The following is a 26,400-nucleotide window of genomic DNA, read 5'->3' on the forward strand; positions in this document are numbered from 1 at the left end:
CAGGTTCCTTCTTTCTTACCTCGAATCCTTGGCTTGTCTGTCCTATGTAGGAAAAACGACGAGGATGAAATTCTACATACCCCTGTGTTTTTGTGAAAGGGACTGCTTTCCTTAGAACCTCAGGAGGCTGCAGACATTTTGAATTAGTTTAAAAGTCACTCTGATGTTGTGATCCTTGAAAAGAGAAGGAATGGTGATCAAGTCTCTATACTGGACATTTTGGTTGTGAAGAGGGGGGGGGGGGGCAGGGTTAGGAGACATGAAAGATGAAAGTGACGCTAGTAATACAATGGTTGTTCTAGACCCGGGATACAGCTAGTCTACAGTTCGAACTATATTAAATAAGAGCCAAGAATGCAAAGAACAAGGCAAAGCTGCTACTGCTTCTTTAAGCATGAGATCACCTGAAATAGAAGCCATTTAATGATTGAGATGGAACGTCTTCTGTCACTCTGGATTGAGTATGGTAACCAAAAAATAATACCTCTTAGTATAAGGAATATTCAAGCAAAAGCCTCGATATTTTTACTTCATTGAATGAGACCAAATTTCAAGAGGAATGTAAAAGTGTTACTGTGAGTTTAGGATGGTTTGACCATTTTAAAAATCAAGCTGGACTGCATAACATAAGAATAACTGGGGATTCTGCTAGCACTGATAAAGATTCTGCAGCCAAGTTTCCAGAAGAATTGCAAAGGATAATTCAGGAGGGTGATTATGACAACCATCAAATATTCAACGTCAGCGAAACTGTTCTCTTTTGGAAGCATATACCAACAACAACTTTCTTAGCTAAAACTGAAGCATCTCAACTGGGATACAATATCTAAAGATCATCTTATGCTTTTATTAGGAGGAAATACAGAAAGGTGAATTTAAACTCAAGCCTTCCCCTTCAGAACCGTTAAGCGAGAATGATCTTCATCTAGAAGAACAGTGTGCATATGAAGAAGAAGATAAGGAGTGCAAACAAGAAGAGAATATTATAACTAAGAAGCTAACTGCAAAAGAACTTGAGCTAGTTTTCAATCATATTGAACATGATAAGGAAATTTTTTTGATGCTGATCCTGATATGGAATGAAGCTTCAAATTTTGCTGAAATCTTGATAAAGCTATCACAAATTGTATGACAAAATGAAAACGGCAAGCACTATTCAAACATCTTTACTTATATTTTTGTAAAAAATTAGCTCAATCAAATGTTTAGACATTAAATAAGAAATTAAGCAATTGATATTTATTAACTTTGAAGATTTTACCCTCTAATATAGCTTATAATTTTTTTTCAAATTAACACTAACTGATGGATGAATTATAATTATTCCTATTGTTTATTGTATTCGCTTAATGTGCACGAATTCGCTTAATGTGCATTAATTGATGGATTAATAAATCGCATTAAGCGAGCTTTTCCTGTATATATATATATATATTATTATTATTATTATTATTATTAAGAGAGACCTACAGGGATTCAGGTACTCATCAAGAGAGAGGCCACATACTACATGCCCCAGCTATCATACGTATTCTTGAATTCATTCATACTGCTTGCACTCACAACATCCAATGGCAATCCATTCCAATCACACACCACCCTATGAGAGAAAAAATTTAGCCCTCACCCCCTTCTTAGAAGCATTTATCCTCAGCTTCCAAGAAACCTCTTGTCCTTTCCCCACATAAATTGAAAACTTCCATCGACTGAAATTATGTTTCACCTTTCAGAGGTTTGTAAATCTCAAACATATCACCTCTCTTTCTCCTGCTCGCTAGTGTCTGCAGTCTACAAATTCTCAATCTGTCTTCATCATCAGTGTTCCATAATCCTGATATCATTTTTAACACTCTCCTTTTCACGCTCTCCAATATATCAGAATCACAATGGAAACCAGGAGACCAGACCTGATCACAATAGTCCAGCTGAGGTCTTATCAAGGCCTTGTAAAGAGGCAAAATGGCATGCTTATCTTAACATGTGAATGTTTGTTTTGACATTGCAATTATCTTTTGAGATGTATTGCAATCTTCGCTACATGGCCCCTGAACTTCAACTTCCTGTCTACAAACACTCCAAGATCCCTTGCCTTATCAGTTTCTTCAAGCCTAATCCCACCAATATAATATGACATTCTTCTTGGGCACTACAGCCCCATGTAGGGTCATGGCCTAACATTTTTGGGTTTCATAACCCACTGTGAGGTGGGGGTCGTTATCCCCATGCTCATCCATGTGTAATTGTCTGTGAAGCGTTGTGTTCTTAAGACCGGTTTGCCTGCTTTGCTGGAGGAAAAAACCCTTCAGTCCACACCCAAGACTGGCTAATTTGACTATGTCTGAGAAAGATCCTTAGCTCCTCACGTCAGTGACGAGAATCGAACGCAGGACACTCCTTTCCCAGGCATATGGTTGCGGAGCGCATAACCACTCTGCTAACCACGCGAATCTAATATGACATCGGATATCTAATAATGCCGAAGTGAATTATTTTACATTTATTGACATTGAACTGACATCCATTTTACCCATGCCCACAATTCCAGCCTATTCAAATCATTTGCAAGTATTGCATGTCAGCAGCATTTCTGATTAACCTACCTATCTTTGCATCATCAACAAATAGCTGTATGTCACTTATCAAATCCTTCCCAATATCATTAATGTATAGATTGAATAACAGTGGACCAAGCACTGATCCTTGTGATACACCACTGGTTACACTAAATCTTGCAGAATCACATCCCCCCATAGACTACTTTTTGAAATATGACAGTCAGCCATCCCTCTTATCCATGCTAATATTCTATAATCCAAACCCATATTCTCAAATTTATGCAAAAGTCTACACCATGCTGTATTCTGTCAAAAGCCTTAGCAAAATCCAGAACTATCATGGTTTATCCATTCCCCTTGTCTAGTTCACTATAACATTGTTATAGAATGTGAGCAAATTGGTAAAACATGACCTTCCCTTAGTAAACCCATGTTTGCTCGTTGCAAAGTAAAGATTCACTATCTACCCATTTCTAAATGTGAGCCCTAACCAAATTTTTCCAAAATCTTCACCACCACCCTTGTGCAATGGAATTACTATACATTCTTTCCATTCCTGCAGAATCTTCTCTGCTCTGAGACTCATATTAAACAGCCTGGTCAAAGGAATAGTCATTTCAACTGAACACCCTTTTAGCACATGTGCTGATATCCCATCAGTCCCTATTTATTACTGAATTCTTTCTCAGTTTGTGCAACAGCTCTAATACTTCTTCCTCATACACCTGAGTTTCTTCATCCAGTGAAGATATAGCAATGAGCTCAATGTTGCATACACCAGATTGATAGCTTTTAACAAAATGGGCACTCATTAGTTGAACAACCTCTTCTGCATGTTACCCTCATGCCATTTGCATTTCAAAGAGTTATTCTTTCATATTCATTTTTTCTTTTACTTGCATAATATCGATAGACATCCTATGTTATCTTTAGCATGAAGAACCAGTTTCGTTTCATACTCAGACTTTGCTTTCCATGCAACAGTTGTGACTATTCTAGCCTGCTGCTTATAATGTTCATAATGGACATCATCCTCATGCAAACTGTATTCCTTCCACATCGTCCTTTTCTTACAAATCTCATGCTTAATAAGATTACACATCCATATGACTCCTATCCTATTTATTCTTCGAATTCTCATGACACATTCTGATATCGGATCATTTAAGTATTGTTTAAATGCTTCCCATGCACTGTCGATATTCTTCCCATCCAGCAGCCCCATTCCACTGAACTCAGTATACTCTTCAGTTGGTCATAATTTCCTACTTTGTAGTTCATCATGTAACCTTTTCTGAATGGAAATTTATAAACTTACTCACTTGGAAAGTGACTACCACGTGATCACTGTCACCAACCAGAGGCAGAATAATTACATCTTTAACTGAAACACCCTTTGACACTATAATCAAATCTAACACTCTTTGACCTTGAGTTCCTTCTATGACATGCTGCTTGCGAAAGTTTTCCCACAACAGCTCGGTAAATTCATTTTCATTCTTCTCATGAGATTCTACTGCTATCCAATCAATATTTGGATAATTGGAGTCTCCCATTATGATTACTCTTTTTGCGCTAATCTTTTCTATTTATTTCTTCATCATTAGCTACCAATCCAACAAGCCTGTAACGACACACAACTATGTAATTGATCTTGTTATTTTCCACCTCACACCAGATGGCTTCAAACTCTCTGCCACATTGAACACTGTTAGTAATACTGCAATCATAGGTCTCAACTCTACCTGGATGGACACTGATGTCTACAATCTGAGGTCACATATGACTAAGCAACAAATTCTACTCGTTTGTTTCTGAATAATCCTAGCATTCGTGTACAGATATAATAATCTACCTGCATGTTCTTGTATACTCTTGTCTGCAGTCTGCATGACACGGACAACTTGCAGAATTCTATTCTTCCCTAGTGCCTTATACATGTAGACATCTTTGCACACGTTTGATGGGTCTGAACCAAATGAACACAAAGTCGAAATCGTTCTCTCCCCGTCAACATTTCCATGATAAAGCCAATTCCCATCATTAACTCAGTTATGTAACATTGTTGCTCTTACACTCACATTTTTACCATTCCTCCCTTTATAATTTAGTTTCCCTGACTCTGTGTTAGGTCTCATACCAGTTATTAGTTTTTCAAGACTCCTGATACCAAACGAATTCAGGTGTAGGTTGTACCTCTTATACAAATCCAATCTTCACTGAAACTCGCTTCGATTCCTCCTCCTACACAGCCTACACATTGAATCATTTGCGATCCTAGCCCTTCTTCTTAATTCATTTTTATCATATTGAAAAATACTGACAATTTTCAGTTTCTCACTCTTCACTCTCCCCTCTTCCAACAACCCTTTCGTGTCCTCTCTTATACTGAACTTATCACTAGTTAAATTGTTAGTACCTACTACCATTACGATCTCATTTACTTTTCTTTTCTGTTTTTGAATTTCTTCCTTTATATTCTTAATTTTCACTTTGGAAAAACTCTAAATTATAACTTGCTCATCAATAGCATATTTTATTATAGACTTGCCATACCAAATAACATCCTTCTTTTTACAAACAATGTAATTTACCTGATTTCCATTACTTCCTGACTTTTGCTACTTAATTTTCTTTTCCTCCCTTCCTATGTTCACTTAAATGTTTCTCAACCTTTTGTAATTCCCACATTGTCTCTCTGATGATCTGCTTTAATTTTGCCATTTTGGAGGTTAATTCATTTGCATTAACCTTCTCTACAATTTTTTAGCTGGGATGGCCTTCTTGTTCTCACTTGTGGTGCTTTTTTTAGCATTACTTTTCTTGTGCATTTTTGGCGGCATTTTAAACTTATACGAGGGTGGTCTGAAAATTTCTTGGCCTAACTATGAAAAAAACAAATTTATAATTTCAAAATTATTTTTATTTTTCAACATAATCTCTCTCTTAAGATGGATACATTTATTCCAGCAATACTTAGCATCATTATCCCGTCCCTGTAATCAGTGCCGGATTTACGTATAAGCTAAGAAAGCTACAGCTTAGGGCCTCGCAATCTGCCGGGCCTCAAATAAAAAAACAAAAAGACCAGCTGATGTAATTTAAAACAGTAGGGGGGCCTCAGAATTTTGTATAGCTTAGGGCCTCAGCAAGTCTAAATCCGGCCCTGCCTGTACTGGTTCTCAGTAAGATCTGCAAAATACCACTCTACAGCTGCAATTGCCTATTGATTCGAAGAAGAACACTGACCAGTGAGGAAGAGTTTTAGTTTTGGGAACAGATAAAAGACAGAGGGAGCCAAATCTGGGGAATAGAGTGGATGTTCCAACAATTCATAGTGCAGATCCCGTAATTTTCCCATCCAAAACACCTTCGTGGGCAGGTGCATTGTCCTGATGAAAGATGAATTTTTTCTTCTGCAAACCGGGTCTTTTCTCACAAATTTTCGTCTAGTCTGGTTAAAAAGATTGACATAATATTCCCCGGTTATTGTTTTACCATTTTCAAGATAACTAATAAACAAAATGTCTTTAGCATCCCAAAACACTGATGCCATGACCTTTTCCTGATGATGGAACCGACTTTGTATTCTTTGGCACTGAACAACTGGCTTCTGTCCACTGTTTTGACTGCTGTTTGGATTCTGGTGTGTAATGGTGAATCCAAGTCTCATCCATAGTAATAAATCGATTCACAAAATCAGTTTTATGCTTGTTAAAATGCTCCAAGCACTGTTCAGAGATTTTCATGTGAGTGTGTTTTTGATCTGCTGTGAGCAAGCATGGCACCCATCTTGTGCAATGCTTTTTCATTTGCAATTCTTCATGCAAAATATATCCTACACATTCTTTTGAAATGCCTATAGTGTCAGCAATTTTACGCACTTTGACTTGCCAGTCATCCAATACCATATCGTGCACTTGATCAATGATTTCTGGTTGTGTTACGCTTTTTGGATGTCCTTCATGTGGATCATCTTCAAGGCTTGTGCAGCCACGTTTAAACTCGGCAGCCCATTTTTTAATTGTCGAAAACTAAGGAGAAGAGTGCCCATAAACTTTTATGAACTTCGAATTAATTTCTTTTGCCGTTAAACCTTCTTTTGCAACGAATGTTATAACAGCACGATACTCAATTTTATCCATTTCAAGGGATACAGACAGCACTTTTGCTTCAGATAGCTGTATAAAGCAAACTACTGAAAGAATGACTTGCAATTTCACATGGATGCTTATGACAGATGTACCAACTTAAAAAAAAACCTTGCTGATAGTGTTGCCATCTATGGTCGAGGCTGAGAACTTTTCAGGTCATACTTATTGTTGAAATATCTTAATAAAAATATGTTATAAAATACTAAAAACACTAATATCTATACGATTATACTGTAAAATATTAATTTTCTAAGGAAAAAACACAATAAAATAGACAAAAATCGCCAGTTTTACACAAGCATTAAATTCACCGACCAACCACTATGTATCCTTGAACTAATATATGTGTGTGTGTGTCTGTATATACATATATATGCATGCATACATACATACATACATACATACATATATATATGCCCTCAGGGGTAATGGGCTGAGTGCAAATGTTGTGGTAGTACTACGAGAAAAGTGTACATCATGACCGACTTCCTATCAATAATTTTCCTCCAAATTAATCTGTTATCCATCAGGAATCCAATAACATCACATTCTTTATTTTTGTTTTTTAAGGTACTTCTCACTGAACCAGTCCACCTAGATCTTGGTCTTCCTCTTAGTCTTATAAAAAATAAAAATAAAAACTTGTGTCATACTAATCTTTACTCTCCCATTCTGTTTAAGTAACCATATCACCTTAGATGTCCTGTTCACATTCCTGAATGCTAACAATGTCAAGTTTCTTCTTAATATTCTCATTTTTATATAGTTCTGCCATTAATGTCATCTATACAGCCAAAAAGGCTCCGGAATCGAATATCACCGTGGGCATGGATGTTTGTGATTGCCTGTGAAAATACTGGTGGTGAGCAGTAGATGGCATTGGTGTAAATGATGATGATGGTAGTTGCAGTTCATTATAGTTGGTGGATTGAGTGGTGGAGACAGAGAGTTGTAGAGTAGGTACCCTTGATGAGTCTTTGAACTCCCTGGATGTGTTATGTAATAATAATAAAATACGAAAGAAAAAAAAATAATTTAGTGTTTTGACTAGTTTCTTTCTTACTCCATATTAATTTTATTCATTTGATTCCCTACCATGCCAGTTTTGCTAATTCTGTTGTTTATTTCAATATTTACTTTGCCATCTTCACTAAAAATTATACCAAATAGTAAACAGTGCTTTACTTGTTCTAGGTTTTCTGTTTGGGATGCAGTTGATGTTTTCAACTGCATTTAATGTTTCTATTGTTCTGCTTATTTTCATAGTCTTTGTATTTTTATTGATAATTTTCATGCCAAATTTATTAAAGCTATCAGAATAGTTAGGGAATTATGCTGATTTTTACTGGATTTATTTATATGTGTATCATAATAAAGCAAAAAGCTGAGTTCACCATCTCCAGTTTAGATAACACACCTAATGTTGCTTTCCTTTATATTGTGATCCATATAGTTTGTGGTGTATTTATTTTTATTAATCATCCAACTGTCTGTATAGATGAAATATATCAAATAATTTATATTTCATATCCATGTTATTTCATTGGTATCCACATGTTATTACATTGGGCATATTGCATCCGTGTTTTTATTGAGGTGTATATTATCATGGCTGATATATGGTGGTTAAACATTTGTTCCTTTTCTTCTTGTGAAAAATGGTGATTGTTCCTTTCGCTGAAATATTAACCAAATAAATAAACATTTTTAATGACAATATTGCTGCATTTCTCTCTTGTTAAAACTGCTACTTCAGTATATTAATTTCAGAAGTCCGGTATACACTTGTTTTTTTACAATTCTAAATATATGTACAGTTTTTATGTAAAACTTAGAAGCTATTAATTTTTCCACTATGTGTTATTAATTAATATATAATGTGTTAAAAAATTTATGAATTTATAGAAGACTGTTATATTTTAATCTTATGTTAATCCATTATTGTGCACATATTTATTTTCAGGCACTATATAGGCTTCTTGATGCCCGTCAGTTAGGACTGAAACTGATAGCTAATGTCACCTATGGTTATACTGCAGCTAATTTTTCTGGACGAATGCCTTGTGTTGAGGTAAAACTTTATTCTTCTTGCTTTGAGATATTTAAAATATGTTGATCATTTATATAATCATATGTTGTCTTTAGTGTTCAAAATTTGTTGTTTGTTCAAAAGTTGAGATTTTATATCATAAAATAATATGTGAGTGTAGATTATAAGGATAAATTAGAAAGTTTTTTTTTTTCAGTTGATTTTATAATCTTAAATATAAAAACCGTTGTTATTTTAGCAGTGGTATATGAATCAGTTTATATGATCCAGAGATCTTGACTAATTAGTTGTCTTGCTAAATAAGATGTATGAATGCGGCCAATATGCTAACTATAGTGCACCAAAGAATATTATGTTGTTATTCAATTTTTCTGAACTAGAGATAATTTTAACAGGTGTAGAAATTCATGAAAGACTGAAGTGCATTGTGGTGAAAGTATTTTGCCACCATGAATCCTATATGAATCAATTTATATGATCCAGAGTCATGTGTCAGTGACATTCATTATGTGGAAAGAAGGAAAGAATGACCGAGTTTCACAAATACTAATTCTAAAACATTATCGATAAAGGGGAAGTGAAGATAAATAGTATATGTTACGTACATAGGAAAAGTGGATATTAAAGATTCATCATTATTTCAAAGCCAAATGTTTGTAGAAATTTATGAAAGTTTCGTAAAATTTGATCTGAGAGCTTACGAGAATACAATCCTTGGCATTGGTGTTGCCTTAGCTTACAGTACTTAAAAGAACACTACCGCTTCCTTGGTTTGTTCTACTAAAATTGTGAGAAAATCTTCAGAAAAGAAAAGTTCAACTAACCTTTTGATACTGAAATTTCTAGTATCAATTTAAAACCTGCAGTTTCAACAAAATCAAATTGTGGGGGGGGGGGGGCTGTTGTTCTGAATTTTCCCAAAAAGTAGATGTTGATGTATTTGGCTGGATGCTAACTTCATCTTCAAAAGTTTCTTCATCATCTGAGTCACCGCTAGAGTCGTCTGTAGGATCATCTTCGGAATCGGAACCAAATATTTCATGAAATTCATCATCGCTCATATTAGCATAAGCTTCTACTTCTATATCAGTAAGTTTTCTTTTACTGGCCATGGCGAAATTGAATGTTCTTAGAGACTAGAAACTAAAACTAGACTAGACGCAATAAACACCATCGTCAGCGCATGTAATATATAGGTGGAAGTGATACGATTACTTGTAGTTGGCCTATGAAACAAAATTCTGTCTGATGAGCCAGCTACAAGATTACTCGTAGTTAGCATATGAAACAAAATTCTGTCTGATAAGCTGGCTATGAGATTACTCGTAGTGACCTTAAAGATGGGGTGATACGAGATCACTCGTAGTTAGCATATGAAACAAAATTCTGTCTGATAAGCCGGCTACGAGATTACTCGTAGTGACCTTGAAGACGCCAAAGCGCTTGGCTTGCAGGAACAAACTACCTGAGGAGCATGGCAGTGAACGTGTTAAGTACCATAGGTTAGAGAATAATGTGTTGGATTTTTTATGCTACTTCGGGTCTCCACTAAGTAAAATAGCGATATAATATCAATGATGAAAAATCTTCCGCTTTTATTTATTTTTATTTATTTATTTATTATTATTATTATTTTTTGGTTTGTTACTCCTTTCAAGACAACCCTACTAAATTTGCACAGCTGGAAAGAGTATGACACATATTAAAACATGCAGCTGTCATTGGCAGAATGAATGTGTTATCCATCCACCAGCTCAAAACATTGGAACATTTTTATTGGAAATACTCATCCCCAATATTAATTAAATAAAAGCAGATGGAAAAAATTGATTCAGATACTAGTTATAGAAACTAATCACATTTCATTCACTGAATGCTGCAAGGTTTATCAAATGAAGTGTACTGCTGTTAGTAATGAAGTGTACTGTTGTTAGCAACACTATAAATAGCATTTTGAGGGAAGGCTTTAGAAATTAGGGGGGACGAATACTTGGATGATCCCTTGTACTTTAATAGGGAGCTGCAAAGAATGAAAGCTATCCATTTAGCAAGCTCTATGAAAGAAGATTATATTGTAGATCCTTACCTTTATGTGGGTGAGATTGCTGTAATAAATAAATAAAAATATACGCACCTACACTATCAAGTTGTAACAGGATTCAGAATTCATTTTGAATTCTATATACACATTCAGTTTGGATTTGAAGGTCAGAATTAATTAAGCTACAGTTATATTAAAGTACTTACAGCCTACACATTGAATTATTTGCCATCATAGCCCTTAATTCATTTTTATCATGTCGAAAAATACTGACAATTTTCACTTTCTCATTCTTCACTCTCGCCTCTTCCAACAGCCCTTTCATGTACTCTCTCATACTTAACTTAGCACTAGTTAAGTCATTGGTACCTATTACAATTACGATCTCATTTACTTTTCCTTTTGTTTTTGAGTTGCTTCCTTTATATTCTTAATTTTCACTTCAGGAAAACTCAAAGTTATAACTTGCTCATCAATAGCATGTTTTATTATAGAGTTGCCATACCAAGTAACATCCTCCTTTTTACAAACGACGTCATTTACCTGATTTCCGTTACTTCCTGACTTGCATGTTTCCATGCTTGTTGTTTCTTAGTTTGCTGCTTAATTTTCTTTCCTTCCCTATGAATTAAGAAATAAATATATGCAACTGTTTCTCTTGCAAATTTTACATGACAGAATTTTTGTTGTATATGTTATTATTATTATTATGAGACACCTCCAGGAAGTCAGGGACTCATTGAGGGAGGCCACATACTATATGTACCAGCTATCATACTTATTCTTGAACTCATTCACATTGCTTGCACTCACAATATTGAATAGCAGTCCATTCCAATCATGCACCACCCTATAAGAGAAAAATCTAGCCCGTATCCCCTTCTTATCAGCTTTCATTCTGAGCTTCCAAGGATGCCCCTTCTCCTTTCCCCTCCCTCCATAAATTGAAAAATTCCATTGCCCGAAATCTTGTATGAACCTTTCAGAAGTGTGCAAGTCTCCATCATATCACCCCTCTTTCTCCTGTTTGCTAGTATCTGCACTCTACAAATTCTCAATCTGTCTTCATAATCAGTATTCCATAATCCTGATATCATTTTTAACACTCTCCTTTGAGCTTTCTCCACTATATCAGAATCACAACAGAAACCAGGAGACCAGACCTGCTCACAATAATTCAAGTGAGGTTTTATCACGGCCTTGTAAAGAGGCAAAATGACATCCTTATCTTTACCGAAAGTTTGTTTCAGCATTGCAATTATCTTTTGAGTTGTATTTGCAATCTTTGCTACATGGCCCCTGAACTTCAACGTCCTGTCTACTAACACTCCAAGATCCCTTGCTTTATCAGTTTCTTCAAGCATAATCCCACCAATATAATGTAACATGAGATATCTAATCATGTCAAAGCGAATGACTTTACATTTATTGACATTGAACTGACATCCATTTTACCCATGCCCATAATTCCAGCCTATTCAAATCATTCTGCAAGTATTGCATATCAGCAGCATCCTGATTACCCTACCTATCTTTGCATCATCAGCAAATAGCTGTATGTCACTTGTCAAATCCTTCCCAATATCGTTAATGTACAGATTGAATAACAGTGGACCAAGCACTGATCCTTGTGCTATGCCACTGGTTACCTTAAATCTTGAAGACTCACATCCCCCGTAGACCACTCTTTGAAATGTGTCAGTCAGTCAGCCATCCTCTTATCTATGCTAATATTCTATAATCCAAACCCATATTCTCAAATTTATGCAAAAGTCTACCATGCTGTATTCTGTCAAAAGCCTTAGCAAAATCCAAAAGTATCATGGTTTATCCATTTCACTTGTCTAGTTCACTGGTAACATTCTTACAGAATGTGAGCAAATTGGTAAAACATAACCTTCTCTTAGTAAACCCATGTTGCTCATTGCAAAGTAGAGATTCACTGTCAACCCATTTCTGAATGCGAGCCCCTAACCAATTTTTCCAATATCTTCACCATCACTCCTGAGATACTAATTGGTCGATAATAGGATACACTGGTCTTTGCACCACCCTTGTGCAATGGAATTACTATACATTCTTTCCATTCCTGCAGAATCTTCTCTGTTCTGAGACTCATATTAAACAGCCTGGTCAAAGGAATAGTCATTTCAACTGAACACCCTTTTAGCACATGTGCTGATATCCCATCAGTCCCTATTTATTACTGAATTCTTATTCAGTTTGTGCAACAGCTCTAATACCTTGTCCTCATGTACCTGAGTTTCTTCATCTAGTGAAGATGTAGCAATGAGCTCAATGTTGCATACACCAGATTGACAGCTTTTAACAAAATGGGCACTCATTAGTTGAACAACCTCTTCTGCATGTTACCCTCATGCCATTTGCATTTGGAAAAGTTATTCTTTCATATTCATTTTTTTCTTTTACTTGCATCATATCGATAGACTTCCTATGTTGTCTTTAGCATGAAGAACCAGTTTCGTTTCATACTCAGACTTTGCTTTCCATGCAACAGTTGTGACTGTTCTAGCCTGCTGCTTATAACGTTCATAATGGATGTCATCCTCATGCAAACTGTATTTCTTCCACATCGTCCTTTTCTTACGAATCTCTTGCTTAATAAAATTGCACATCCATTTGACTCCTACCCTATTTATTTTTCGAATTCTCAGACACATTCTGATATCGCATCATTTAAGTATTGTTTAACTGCTTCCCATGCACTGTTGATATTCTTCCCATCCAGCACCGATCCCATTCCACTAAACTCAGTATACTCCTCAGTTGGTCATAATTTCCTACTTTGTAGTTCAGTGTGTAACCTTTTCTGAATGGAAAACTCATAAACTTACTCACTTGGAAAGTGACTACCACGTGATCACTGTCACCAACCAGAGGCAGAATAAATACATCTTTAACTGAAACGCCCTCTGACACTATAATCAAATCTAACACTCTTTGACCTTGAGTTCCTTCTATCACATGCTGCTTGAGTAAGTTTTCCCCAAACAACTCAGTAAATTCATTTTCATTCTTCTCATGAGATTCTATTGCTACCCCATCAATATTTGGACAATTGAAGTCTCCCATTATGATTACTCTTTTTGTACTTATCTTTTCTATTTTGTGATGCATTTCTTCATCACTAGAAACCAATCCACCAGGTCTGTAACAACACCTCACTATGTAATTGATCTTGTTAGATTCCACCTCACACCAGATGGCTTCAAACTTACTGTCACGTGAAATACTGTTGGTAGTACTACAATCATAGGTCTTAACTCTAACTGGATTCAAGTTATCGGATATAATTAGCACCATGCCCCCTCCGCCTCTCTTATTCTTTCTATCCTTCCTAAAAATATTGTACCCTTTACACTTGATACACGTTAGTATGCCTGATTCTGATAGCCAGGTCTCACTAATGCTTACAATCTGAGGTCCGAACATATTGACCAAGGCAACAACCCCTTTGTTTCTGATACTCATAGCATTCATACAGACATAATAATATACTGCATGTTCTTGTATACTCTTGTCTGCAGTCTGCATGACACAGTTGGACAACTTTCAGATCTCTATTCTTCTCTAGTGCTTTATACATGTAGACATCTTTCCACACGTTTGATGGGTCTGAACCGGATGAACACAAAATTGATATCGTTCTCTCCTTGTGAACATTTCCATGATAAAGCCCATTGCTGTCATTAACACAGTTTTGTAACATTGTTGCTCTTACACTAATATTCTCACTATTCCTCCCTTTGTAATTTAGTTTCCCTGACACTCTGTGTTAGGTCTCATACCAGTTATTAGTTTTTCAAGACTCCTGATACCAAACTCATTCAGGTGTAGGCCAACCTTCTTATACGAATCCAATCTTCCCCCATACTCATTCCACATATCCAAAAACTCGCATCCATTCCTTCTGCACAGTCTACACATCGAATCATTTGCCATCATAGCCCTTCTTCTTAATTCATTTTTATCATATCGAAAAATACTGACAATTTTCACCTTCTCACTCTTCCCTCTTCCAACAATCCTTTCATGTCCTCTCTCATATTGAACTTTTCACTAGTTAAGTCATTGGTATCTACTACAATTATGATCTCGTTTACTTTTCTTTTCTGTTTTTGAGTTGCTTCCTTTATATTCTTAATTTTCACTTCGGGAAAACTCGAAGTTATCACTCAGCTCATCAATATCATGTTTTATTATAGAGTCTCCATACCAAATAACATCCTTGTTTTTACAAACAAATTCATTTACCTGATTTCTGTTACTTCCTGACTTACATGTTTCCATGCTTTATTGTTTCTTATTTTGCTGCTTAATTTTCTTTTCCTCCCTATGTTCATTTAATCGCCTCTCGACTTTTTGTAATTCCCGCATCGTATCTAATGATCTGCTTTAATTTTGCTGTATTGGAGGTTAATTCAATTTCATTAACCTTCTCCACAAGTCCAGTGACCTCGTTTGCAGGGTTAGCCTTCTTTTTCTCGCCTGCGTTGCTCCTTTTAGCATTACTTTTCTTGTGTGTTTTTGGTGCCAATTTAAACTTATACTTATTATTGAAATATTTTAATAAAAATCTGTTGTAAAACACTAAAATGTACACTAGTATACTATAAAACACCAATTTTCTATGGGAAAAACACAATGAAGCAGACAAAAATCACTTTACACAAGCAGTAAATTCATTGACCAAACACAATGTATCCTCGAATCAATCTCATATTATGGTAGAAATTTTATTGTACATAATAGTAGTATAGAATAGAGAAAATGGTATTATTAAACACAAAGTTAATAATACAAAAATTTTAAATATATATATATATTTGTTTATTCAATTATATTTACCTTGCATTTTAGATTGCAGATAGCATTGTTGGAAAAGCTCGAGAAACTTTAGAAAGGGCAATCCGTTTGGTTGAGGAGACTTCAAAATGGAATGGAACTGTAATATATGGAGATACAGACAGGTGAAGCATGCCTAATTTCAAATTATCTGACGCAGTAACTAAAATATAATAAATTTGTTTGATTTTGTTTTTCCTTGAAAAGTTTTATTTCAGCATCAGGTGACTTGTGATATCATCTACTGTGACTGTCAGTTCATTATTCATTTCAAATTTCTGTGTTTTGCTTCAGTTTAAATCAGAGCTTGTATCTCAGAAGTTGAACTTTTCAGTTTTTGTGATACTTATTGTAAAATAATTTGGCCTTGTTTAGTTCATCACAGTTTTAAGCATTGGTTTTATGTTTGTCTTTATGCTACTGGATGAATAAGCAACAGTTATTGCTTATTTGTCAGTTTTACTTTTTTTTTATATTAATCCCATACATGAGAGATTGAAGGACCTATAAGCACATCAGTGTGGTATCTGTGGTGCAGGTGAGGAGTCAGAAGTTTATTGACTTTTTTTTTTTTTGAAGAGTTGCATGTTACAGCTGTTTAGAAATACTTCTTGCAGTAGGGGTAGTTGGAATAAAAGAAGAAGAAAAGCAGCTTCATTGTGTTTACAATTGCATGCTACTGGAGATCTGCTGCTCTTGTATTAACATGCACAACAGAAAGTGGTGAAATGATGGTTGCTAGTTCATTTGAGCATTGACCATTAAGTATCTGTAGAATAGACACAGAGCTGAAACTTTACATCTGTGAGAGAGATTGAAGTGAACTGTAAGAGAGGGATGGGATTGTCTGTGAGCCGAATTGCTCTGCACTGGATAGTGGCAAGAATTTTTAGAGAAGTTTTAGATACTCCATGCTAAACACATGAGCAGTATTCTAAGCTTGAGAAGATTTGGGATTTGTATATTGTTAAGAGTTGATTGGATGCAAAATAGCATTGAATAAAAGAGAGTACATAGTTTTTTGGATGCTGAAGAAGCTGCTAATGTATTTGTACCAAGAGGGGCTGGAAGTGAATGTTAGTCCAAGCATTGTGATCTGATCTTGTCTCTGATAATTTATGTGTTGCTGAGAGTAAGGGAATGTGAGCTAAGATTTCTTTTGTGAGAGATTTTAAAAAATTTTTAAGAGGAAAAACTATTCGTTTTTATTTCTCTAAATACTAACAGTACTTTGAGAAATAAAATTCACTTATTATTTGCAGCACCAAATAATAGTTTAGTTTTTACAATTGTAAAAAGTTTGTATTTTTAAGAGTTGACAGCATTGGCAATAAATTGTAATCTTATCTCATGTTCAACAGATACTATAACTCATCTAAAACAAATTTCTAAAATATTTATGAAGATTTCTGTAGCTTCAGTATCAGAAGACTTCTTGTTAATCATGAAGTGTGATTCAGAACATGAACATGATATACGAAAAAGTTGCATTACACATACCAAACACAATGCACAAATAGAAAGAAATTGAACTGAATAAAAAATTAAAGAATAAAATTCAGGAAAAAGATCGCATTTAGCTAAGAATGGATGATAGATATGTGTGCCTTGAATCCTTCAAAAAATATACAGCTAAATGAATTAATCATAAATGTTAATTGCACAACTTTATGCATATAGGCAGTTAATGGAAATGAAAGTTTGTTCAGAGAAACAAGATATTTCTTTTACATTTTTGAAAATTATAGCGACAACTACCATGTTTAAGTAAAACTTTAGTTTAATATGAACCAAAATCCACACTCGGCATTTCAACCTTTATATCAAGGTCATCTTCTGGAGTATATATACTATATACAGAGAAACAAGCTGCACTGTAATCTACATGTTTGCTAAAGTTACTGACCAACCGTTACAACAATTATTGGCCTGACCTCTGGTGGGGAAAAAAAAAACTTACTACATCAATGCTAAAGTCCTATTATTAATATCTGTTGGTTGTAGTTTTACATTGGGAGCAAATGATATCCAATAATTAATTGGATATCTAAACGGATATCCATAATTAATGGATAATGGATAACAAAAGTCTTCCATATCACACTTTTGCTTTACCCAGTGAAAAGAATCTCAAAGTAGTACTTCACGGAGTAACCGAAGGTGTCAGCAGTGAAGAAATCACTGCTGACCTTATGATCGGAGCCTAACACCAGTGAAAGTGAGCAGGATGCTCAGGGCAGATAAACGGCCAATGCCACTAGTACTCGTAGAAATTGATAAGACACAGAAAGAGATATATGAACTGACAATGATCTGTGGCCTCAGAATTTCTACTGAACCACTAAGGAAAAAGTCGACAGCTGGGCAGTGCCATAGGTTCCAAAGGTTTGGCCATGCCCAAAAACTTTGCAAGGCAAATTACAGGTGTTTAAAATGCAGCGAGGGCCACCAGACCGTCATCAAGAGTTCTCTCATAATAAATTACGGAACTATATTATGTACAAAACAAATAGACTCACCAGCAGCTATATACATTAAAAACTATCTAAGCCACAATGTTCTGACCAATCCACAAAACAAGAACCTAGAGATAACAGGCATTGAAGTTCATACTAACAATGCTGGCAGTATCAAAATCTACACTGTATATAATTCACCCAGCATTCCATTACTGGTATCTGACTTAGACACCATTCTTGGCTTCACAGACTCCATCATGGCTGGTGACTTTAACACCAAACATACAGCCCTGCATAGCTCCACAATCAACGACAAAGGTCAAACTCTAAACCATTACTCAACGCAACATTCTATTGTTGTAACTGGACCCACGGAGCCCACCCATCACAGCTCATCTGGAAGTTCAGATGTACTTGACATAGTTGTTCTCAAAAACATCAGATACCAATATCAGCTGGAAACAATAAATGAACTTTCGTCCGATCACAACCCTATTCTGCTTCAACTCGGTATACACAAGAACAATTCTCCCCTCCCCACTCTTTCATATCTTGGGACAAACTCTCCAGAATCCTACCTGATCACATTGGCCCAGTCCCTGCTATTCACACTAAAGAGGAGATAGAATTGGCTGCAAACAACCTTACCAGTCAAATCAAAAATGCAATAAAGTCAATTACCCAAACTACAGTCTTTCGCCCAAGTGGTCGGATCCCCGAGGAAATCATGGATTTAATCAGACTGAAAAACAAAACCAGAAAGAGGTATCATAACACAAGAGCCCCTCAAGATAAAACAAATTTGAATAAATTAAACAGACAAGTCCGAGAAGCCCTCCAAAAACATGGAAACCAAGAATGGGAATCTAAGCTAACAAAATTAAACCCTGAAGACAACTCCATTTGGAAGTTTCTGAAAACCTTCCACACTAAAAGACAACTTTTACCCCCAATTCAGACCACGAAAGGAATAGCCCATGCTGACAAGGAAAAGGTAGAGGCTCTGGCTGACAGCTTGGAAACTCAATGCAACCCCTCTTATGAAAATTTGAACATCAATCTCATCTACAAGATTCACCACCGAGTCAGGCAGGCCATAACATAACAAAAAGATCACCCAGAACCTCTCACACCCACTTCTCCAGCAGAAGTTATAAATATTATAACCCACCTGAACAACAATAAAGCTCCAGGTTCAGATGGAATTACAAACAAAATAATTAAACTACTCCCCAGAAAAGCCATTGTACATCTAGTCAACATAATTAATGCCATCCTCAGACTCAAGTATTTCCCCTTAACATCGAAAATAGCAGATGTCACACCAATCAAAAAGATTGGATATTGCAGCATCTTGCTTACCTCTTTAAATTTATGTACATAATTATTAAATTCTATCTATGACATTTTAGTGAGTTACCAATTAACTTCATGTTTTTCACTGGTAATATGAAAAGCTAGTCCGGATTTATGTCCTTATTTTTTTCTCCACATCTCCAACATGCTCTTTGTGGCAGATTTCTTCAGACCGACCTGTCTGTCCAATGTAACAAATACTGCAATTACAAAAGATTTTGTATACTTCTGGTCTCTTCATAGGTGGATGAAGTTGTTTTGACAATCTTAACATCATGAATACTTTTTGTAGCAGTTGAAAGTCAACTTGTAAGTTATATTGTTGTAGGATTTTTGATATTTTGTCAGTGATATTTCTAATGTAAGGTAAAGAAACCATGCCTTTGTAGTTGTTGGCTATTGTCTTGGAGCATGAGATGACCTTGTTTCATTCAAGATGCTATTGATAGTTCTGATGTTGTAACTATTTTTTAGAAGAATGTCTTTAAACATTATTCCTTTTCTTGATATATTATCATTATTACTGGATATCATAATAGTTCTCTTTGAGAGGTTGATGGTACCTCACTTCTGTGCTGTGGGTGATAGTGGCGGGCACTAGCAAGTAGATGCCGTCCTGTATCACTGATATGTGAACTTCCAGGAAAAAATGGATCTATCTTTTTCTACTTCTGATGTGAATTGGATTTTGTGCTTTAAACTGTTAAGGAATTCTGAACTTGACCAAATGATGAAAACATCACCTACATATCTCACCCTTAATCTTAGTTTGGTATGGTATCTCTCAATTGCTGTTTGTTCAAACCTTTCCATGCAGAAATTAGTTACATGTGGAGAAATTGCTGCTTCCATGGCCAAGGCTTCAAGCTATTCGAAATAGTGGTCCTAGATTTTGAAGAAAGTGCTCTCTGGACCAGCAGTTCTCTTACGTCTTTTCCCCTCAGGACCTCTTTAAGTTCTTAAAATTTTCTGAAGATCCCGGGAGCTTTCGTTTATGTTTATCATCAATGTTTACCAAATTGAAAATAAAAACTGAGAACTTTGCAAAATAATTCTTTATTTAATAATAACTGTAATAAAGTCTTTACATGCTAACATAACATACTGTTTTGAAAAATAAAAAAAAAAATTTTTTTCATCATGTTAGTGAGATGAGTGGTTTTGTTTTAGATTTTGATGCATCTCTTTAAAGTCTGGCTTAATAGACGATAGCAGATGCATATATGCTTCTACATTCAATCTGCTGTGATATGATGTTTTGGTTGAAGCGTATGAAGAAAATCCAGCCTCACAAAGATAAGTAGTTGGAAAAGGAAGAAGTATTCTAATAGCCTTTTCAAATAATTGAGGATATTATTCTTTGATGCTGTACCAAAATTCGGGAAGTGGTAACTTTTGAAAATCCTGCTACAATGCAGATGAGCTTTTCAATGAGCTTTTCATAATCTGTCGCATTAAAATCTCTTGGTCTACCTTGCATGCTGAATGGATCTTTTACCCATGTATGATTTTGTAACATTATGTAGTGATCATTTGGAAAATAGTGGTTCATGGAATCATGCAGATCTTCCAAATGTTAACATGTTTCATTACACAAAGAATCAATTTCATTAATATCACTGCTTATCTCATCAGAATAGCCTTGAAATATTGGGAAGCTGTCAAGTGCATGACTATGGATACATGTTTTCCAAAAACTCTAATTTGTGCTTGAATTTTATCATTGGCAATAACTACAGTTAGTTGTTTCCTTGAAGTGACAGATTCACTTCATTCAATTTTGAGAAAATGTCTGCCAAATATCCAAGTCTGAATAACCATATTCTGTCTGGCAGTCTCTATTTCAAATAAAAATTGTGCTCTATGAAAAAAGTAGCTAGTTCAGCCCACAATTCAAACAATTGAATAAGTGCTTTACCTAGAAACAACCTTTGTACTTCAGTATGTACTAGAAGGGCTTTATGTCTACTTAACATTTCATCACATAGAGCACTTAAGGGTCAAGTCTTAATAAAAATAATCATTTTCACTACTTCATCAAGGACATTCTTAAGTGAATTGGCATTTTTTTTAATGTGAGTGAGTGATGGTGAAGAATTAGTAAGCCTTGGTGCAACTTCCTTAATTTGTGCAATGGCACCAGCAGTATTACCCATCATAGCTTTTGCATCATTGGTGCAAATGTCAACACAATTGTTCCAGGATAAACTGTGAGATTCGAAAAAATTAATCCCACTTCTAATGTGAACGAATGCACATCAGGGTGTTGACAGTGATAGGGACTCCTAGTACCTTTATAGACTGCATTCTGCGACTGTTGTGAAGGTACTATGCACTCTTGCACTAGTTTCATCTAGATGTGAGCTCTGTCTTGTGACTATACCTGTGAACTACGTTATTAAGTCTCCCTGGTTTCAGCACTACTACCAGTTCATAGAACTCAAAAAAAAGTTTATGAAACAGTTTGAAAGAACATGCAGGAACCGGCTAAATCCCACTTCTAGGAATAATCGATGATAGCTAGTAAAATCATATTAGAATTACTGAGAATAACTCGTTAATCTCTAGAAATGCATGTACAGCAATCCCTCAATTAATGCGCCTAATGCGTTCTTTAAAACAGGCGCATTAATCGAAAACGCACTAATCGAATATAATAACCTATGGGGAAAAGTATAATTCGTTCCTCAAATTTCTTTTTTTGATCCTTAATTTTTTTATATAAAAGAATTAGGGTACATCTCAGTGCCTAGTTAAAGGAAAACCATGAAGCTGAAAGACAATAAAACATATTCAGAATATAAATTTATTATTCTACTTCTTAACAAAGAATTGAGCTAACGTAGTTTGGCAGGCATTCCATTACTTTTTTTTTTTTTTTTTTTTCATACAACTGATGGTATGGTTCTGTTGCCTCTTCTACTACTTCTGCAAATTTTACTGCTTCTCTCTTCATTAGGGTCAGCCTCTAAGCATTGTTGATTAAACACTTCGATTGTATGAAAAATGTTTTCAAATTGTTTCTTTGAAATCTCTTTGGGCTTTTCAGTGATTAAATTTTTTCATATTCTTCAGGATCTTCTCACTGTATGTCTAAAATTAGCAGGCCGGAATCACTCAAAATCTTTTGCACACTGTGGAAGAATGTACTTCCAAATGGCTTGCATATTGCTAGCAGTAATTTCATTCGACTTTGCAAGTTTCTAACTAGGCTGAGATTTCTCTGATTTGGCCAGAAAAGTCTTGGAAGGCATTCGCTTCCAAAAAAAGGCTGGTTTCATCTACATTAAATATTTGTTGGACACAATAGCCCCCTCCCCCATTCCCTTCTTCCACAATTTTCTTCAAAAAAATCTTGATAATTTGCAGCCACCTCCTTATCTGCACTTGCAGCTTTGCCTGCGATATTAAACATTATGTAAGCTATTTCTCTTTTTGAAACAATCAAACCACCCAGCACTAGCCTGGAATTCTTCTTTTCCATCATTGATAGCCTTTTCTTTCAAGGTTGCAAACAGCTTAATGCTTTTGATTTAATAAGGTCAGTGCTGAGCAGAATGTGATTTCGGTTACAATGTTCAATCCACGTAGAAAGAAGTCTCTCTAATTCACTTATTATAATATTTTGATTTCTAGTGCATGCATGATGAACTTGAAGAAGCCTCACCTTTCTCTTTTTGTATTCAGCAGCTTTGCTTAAAATTCCCGTTATAGTTGATTCACTCATTTTTGTGTTCTTGTCCTATCTTTGCTCTGGACTCGCCTTGTTCATTTCTCTTTATTATTTCAAGTTTTTCTTTCAACAAGATCACTTTTCAAATCTTTTTCACACTTCCACTTTTCTGCTCACTAATTCTTTTACTCGCAATGAAAGATTGGGAAAATACTTGAAAATAAAAAAGTAAGAAAACAGTTGCATGTAGGCATGAGTTATGGTCAGCAAAATTTTTGGCAGTAAATTTTGAACATAGTCTTCTGTACATGGAAATAGTGTAGTATGCTATTAAAAAATAACTTTGTAAAATGTTTTAAATTGGTAACTAAAGTATTTCATCCGATTTATCTTGGTGAATTATTTTTTTAAAATAGTTAGCCATAAAAATGTATAGATAGAAAATGTTCAAAATCTGTAATATTTATTTCGAAGATGCATATAGGTGCACTAATAGAATTTTAGAGCCACACTAATTGAATTTGGGTATAGAAAAAAAAATTACGCACTAAAAAAAATGACACACATTAATCGAGGGATTGTTGTACTTGTATATATATCCTAAGACAAAAATTCTAGTAAACAAGAATAGACATCTTCTACTACTTATCAAAGCCACAAAAATCACATACCATATAACCTTTTGCATACACTCGAAGACCCCCTGAGGATGTATTGGGGATCCCTGCGGAGGGGATCACAGACCGTGCTTTGAGAAACACTGCTCTAGACATTGTTTGAAAAATTTAACAAGTATCAGGTGAAAAGATGTGTTCTAAGATTAAGATTATCTGTTCTTTTCTCTTGAAACATTGATGAATATGCTTTTTATGTCCAAAGTAACCATCTTTTATTTGTTTATGAAATCATTGGAGAGTTTTTTTTTATACTTTTACATTTTTTTACATGTTTTTTTACATTTACATATAATGTTTTTCCTACATTTGAAGCTAATACAGTGCATAGATATTTGCAAACGTAATATGTCGGAGAATGCTTGACATCTACAGTGGTTCTAAGTCTACTTTGTGCATTTTAGGCACACTTCAAAACACCCTGAATAGCCAGGTGTTTTGAAGTGATTTGTTCTTTGATTTCTTTGAGCCAGTTAAAAAGACCTCTTATTAAATCATTAGTCTTATTATGAATAGTCCAAGTTGGATCATTATCTTGTTTGTATACTTAAATTCAATTTGATTATACTTATCAGTTGCATTGCCCTTTTTTTCTGAGATTAGTGCCCTGTATTCCATATTAGTAATATTTTTTATTATAATTACGGCTATTATAGCCTGTTTTTGTTTAGGAGTGTCCCTTATTTTAAATGCGTTGGCTATTATTACTCAAAAAAAGGGTTATATATATTTTAGGGCATTATGGGTGAGTATAGGAGGCAATTATAGCAGAATAAAAGAGGTAGAAAAATTTTGTACATACCTTGTTTGAATACTAGGATGTCTTCCAATTTCATGATCCTGCTGAAGGTTGTTTATAATGAAGGGGGAGGAATAAGGGATCATGGGGGGGTGTTTTGACGCGGGAAAAATAAATTTGGAAACCCGGGTTTTGTATATACATATATATTATTGTGTTTAGGGGTGCATGTTGGGGGGGAGAAAAGGGGAAGGGTTTACGTATGGGGAAACTGGGGCAGGGGAGATATTTTTAGTTGGCAGTTTGGAATGAATTATAATTGCTACTGTTCTTATGCAGATTATGTCAGTTGAATTTCTTGGAATTTGGTATAAATATTTTTCAATATTTGCCATAATATCAACTTTGGGAATGTTTTTTGAGGATATTGCAAAGTTGAATCCTTTGGTTAATATACTCTGCTCTGTTCAGGAGAGAACATATGATTAGAGATTATTTCCTATTTTGTCTGCTGGCAATATTTTTTGCTGATTAGATTTACTTTTCAAGAAATTATCAAAATTTTTTTTTTTGTAATGTGATCTATTTATCAGTCAAGTTTTCAGCTTTAATTGAGGTTAGTCTGCATTCTAAGTTTCGTAAATCTTTTGGAAGGCTTCGTGCTAAACTGAAATGATATTCATATAGTTCATATAGGTCTTTGTCTATTTCTGCTAAAACAAATTGGGTAGATATTCTCTCTCTTGTAGCTGTGCTGATGAAGTTCTTTTGGAAATAATATTGGATTTTTTGGTTCTAAAGTGATACTTTATTCTCAGACACTTAGAGATTATAACATTATCCCTACGCATCTTAAAAAAAAATTCAGTCTGTTGAGAAATCACTTCTGCAACTGTGTGAACTTTAATGTTCACACAGTTGTCTTCATTCCACTGAATGAAGATAAGAAGATCATTATTTAATACATTGCTTATGAGGAATACCTTGAAAATTGGAATGTCTGACCTGCACAAAATTTGTCAAATGAAGAAGAAAAATAGAGTGTAGTACTGTTATCAGCAAAAACTGTGGATAAATTTATGGTTAGTGACAGAAAAATTTGCAAATCATTTCAAGTTTGGTTCCAAGTCATTTCACCATTTGGGATGACAAAATAGTTATATATCGAGTGCACATGAGCCTAAAAATGTCTTTGAAAACAAACACGCCTGTTTGTTTTCAAAGTTTCAGAAGTGGTTTCAACATGATCTCATTGCAGCTTTTCCTTATTGCAATGTACCATCCCCTTGATGAGTTAGGTTCAACAGTCATGAACGTAGTCAACTCTCACTATAACTATGTTTTTTTAGCATAGCATAACGTTATCTAAGGAGCTTTGGTTATAGAACTTTTTAGGTTGTTATAGTAATATTTTCTATAGTGTGAGTCAACTGTAACTTGACTTCGTATAAATCTACTTAATGCTATAATATAATAATCCTTTCTATATCCTCTCTGTTGACTGGTCTATATATCTGCAGTTGTGGTCAAAATACTACTAGAGAAACTGGTTAGGAATAGAATAAAGGAATAGACTGATGTACAAAGGATTCTCTATGATGGTCGGTATGGATTTGTGAAGGGCAGATCTTGTTTTAGCACTCATTTTGCATTTTATGATAAGTTAGTAAATGCATTGGATAAGAGCAATTCATGTACAGCTATATGCTCGGCTTTGTGAAGGCATTTGATAGATTACCACATGACAAGTTGGTGTATATGCTGCAGAAATTGGGATTGCATAGCAGATTGAAGATTGGCCTTCTCCATCATGCACGACTTGGATACCACCAA

General features: G+C 35.0%; 1 protein-coding gene across 1 annotated transcript in view; it reads left to right on the top strand.

The window, feature by feature from the left end:
- The window catches only part of LOC150096146 (uncharacterized), a 283,232-nt gene that overhangs the window by 147,999 nt on the left and 108,833 nt on the right, over nt 1–26,400 (top strand). The window contains exons 15-16 of the mRNA XM_090409625.1: nt 8,673–8,780; nt 15,682–15,791. Coding sequence (XP_090265751.1) covers nt 8,673–8,780; nt 15,682–15,791 — 218 coding nt within the window. The remainder of the gene's footprint in view (nt 1–8,672; nt 8,781–15,681; nt 15,792–26,400) is intronic.

The sequence above is a fragment of the Typopeltis vanoorti genome, chromosome 19, assembly GCF_054136105.1.
Source record: "Typopeltis vanoorti isolate ZY-2024b chromosome 19, IOZ_Tvanoo_1.0, whole genome shotgun sequence".
NCBI classification, from domain to species: Eukaryota; Metazoa; Arthropoda; class Arachnida; order Uropygi; family Thelyphonidae; genus Typopeltis; species Typopeltis vanoorti.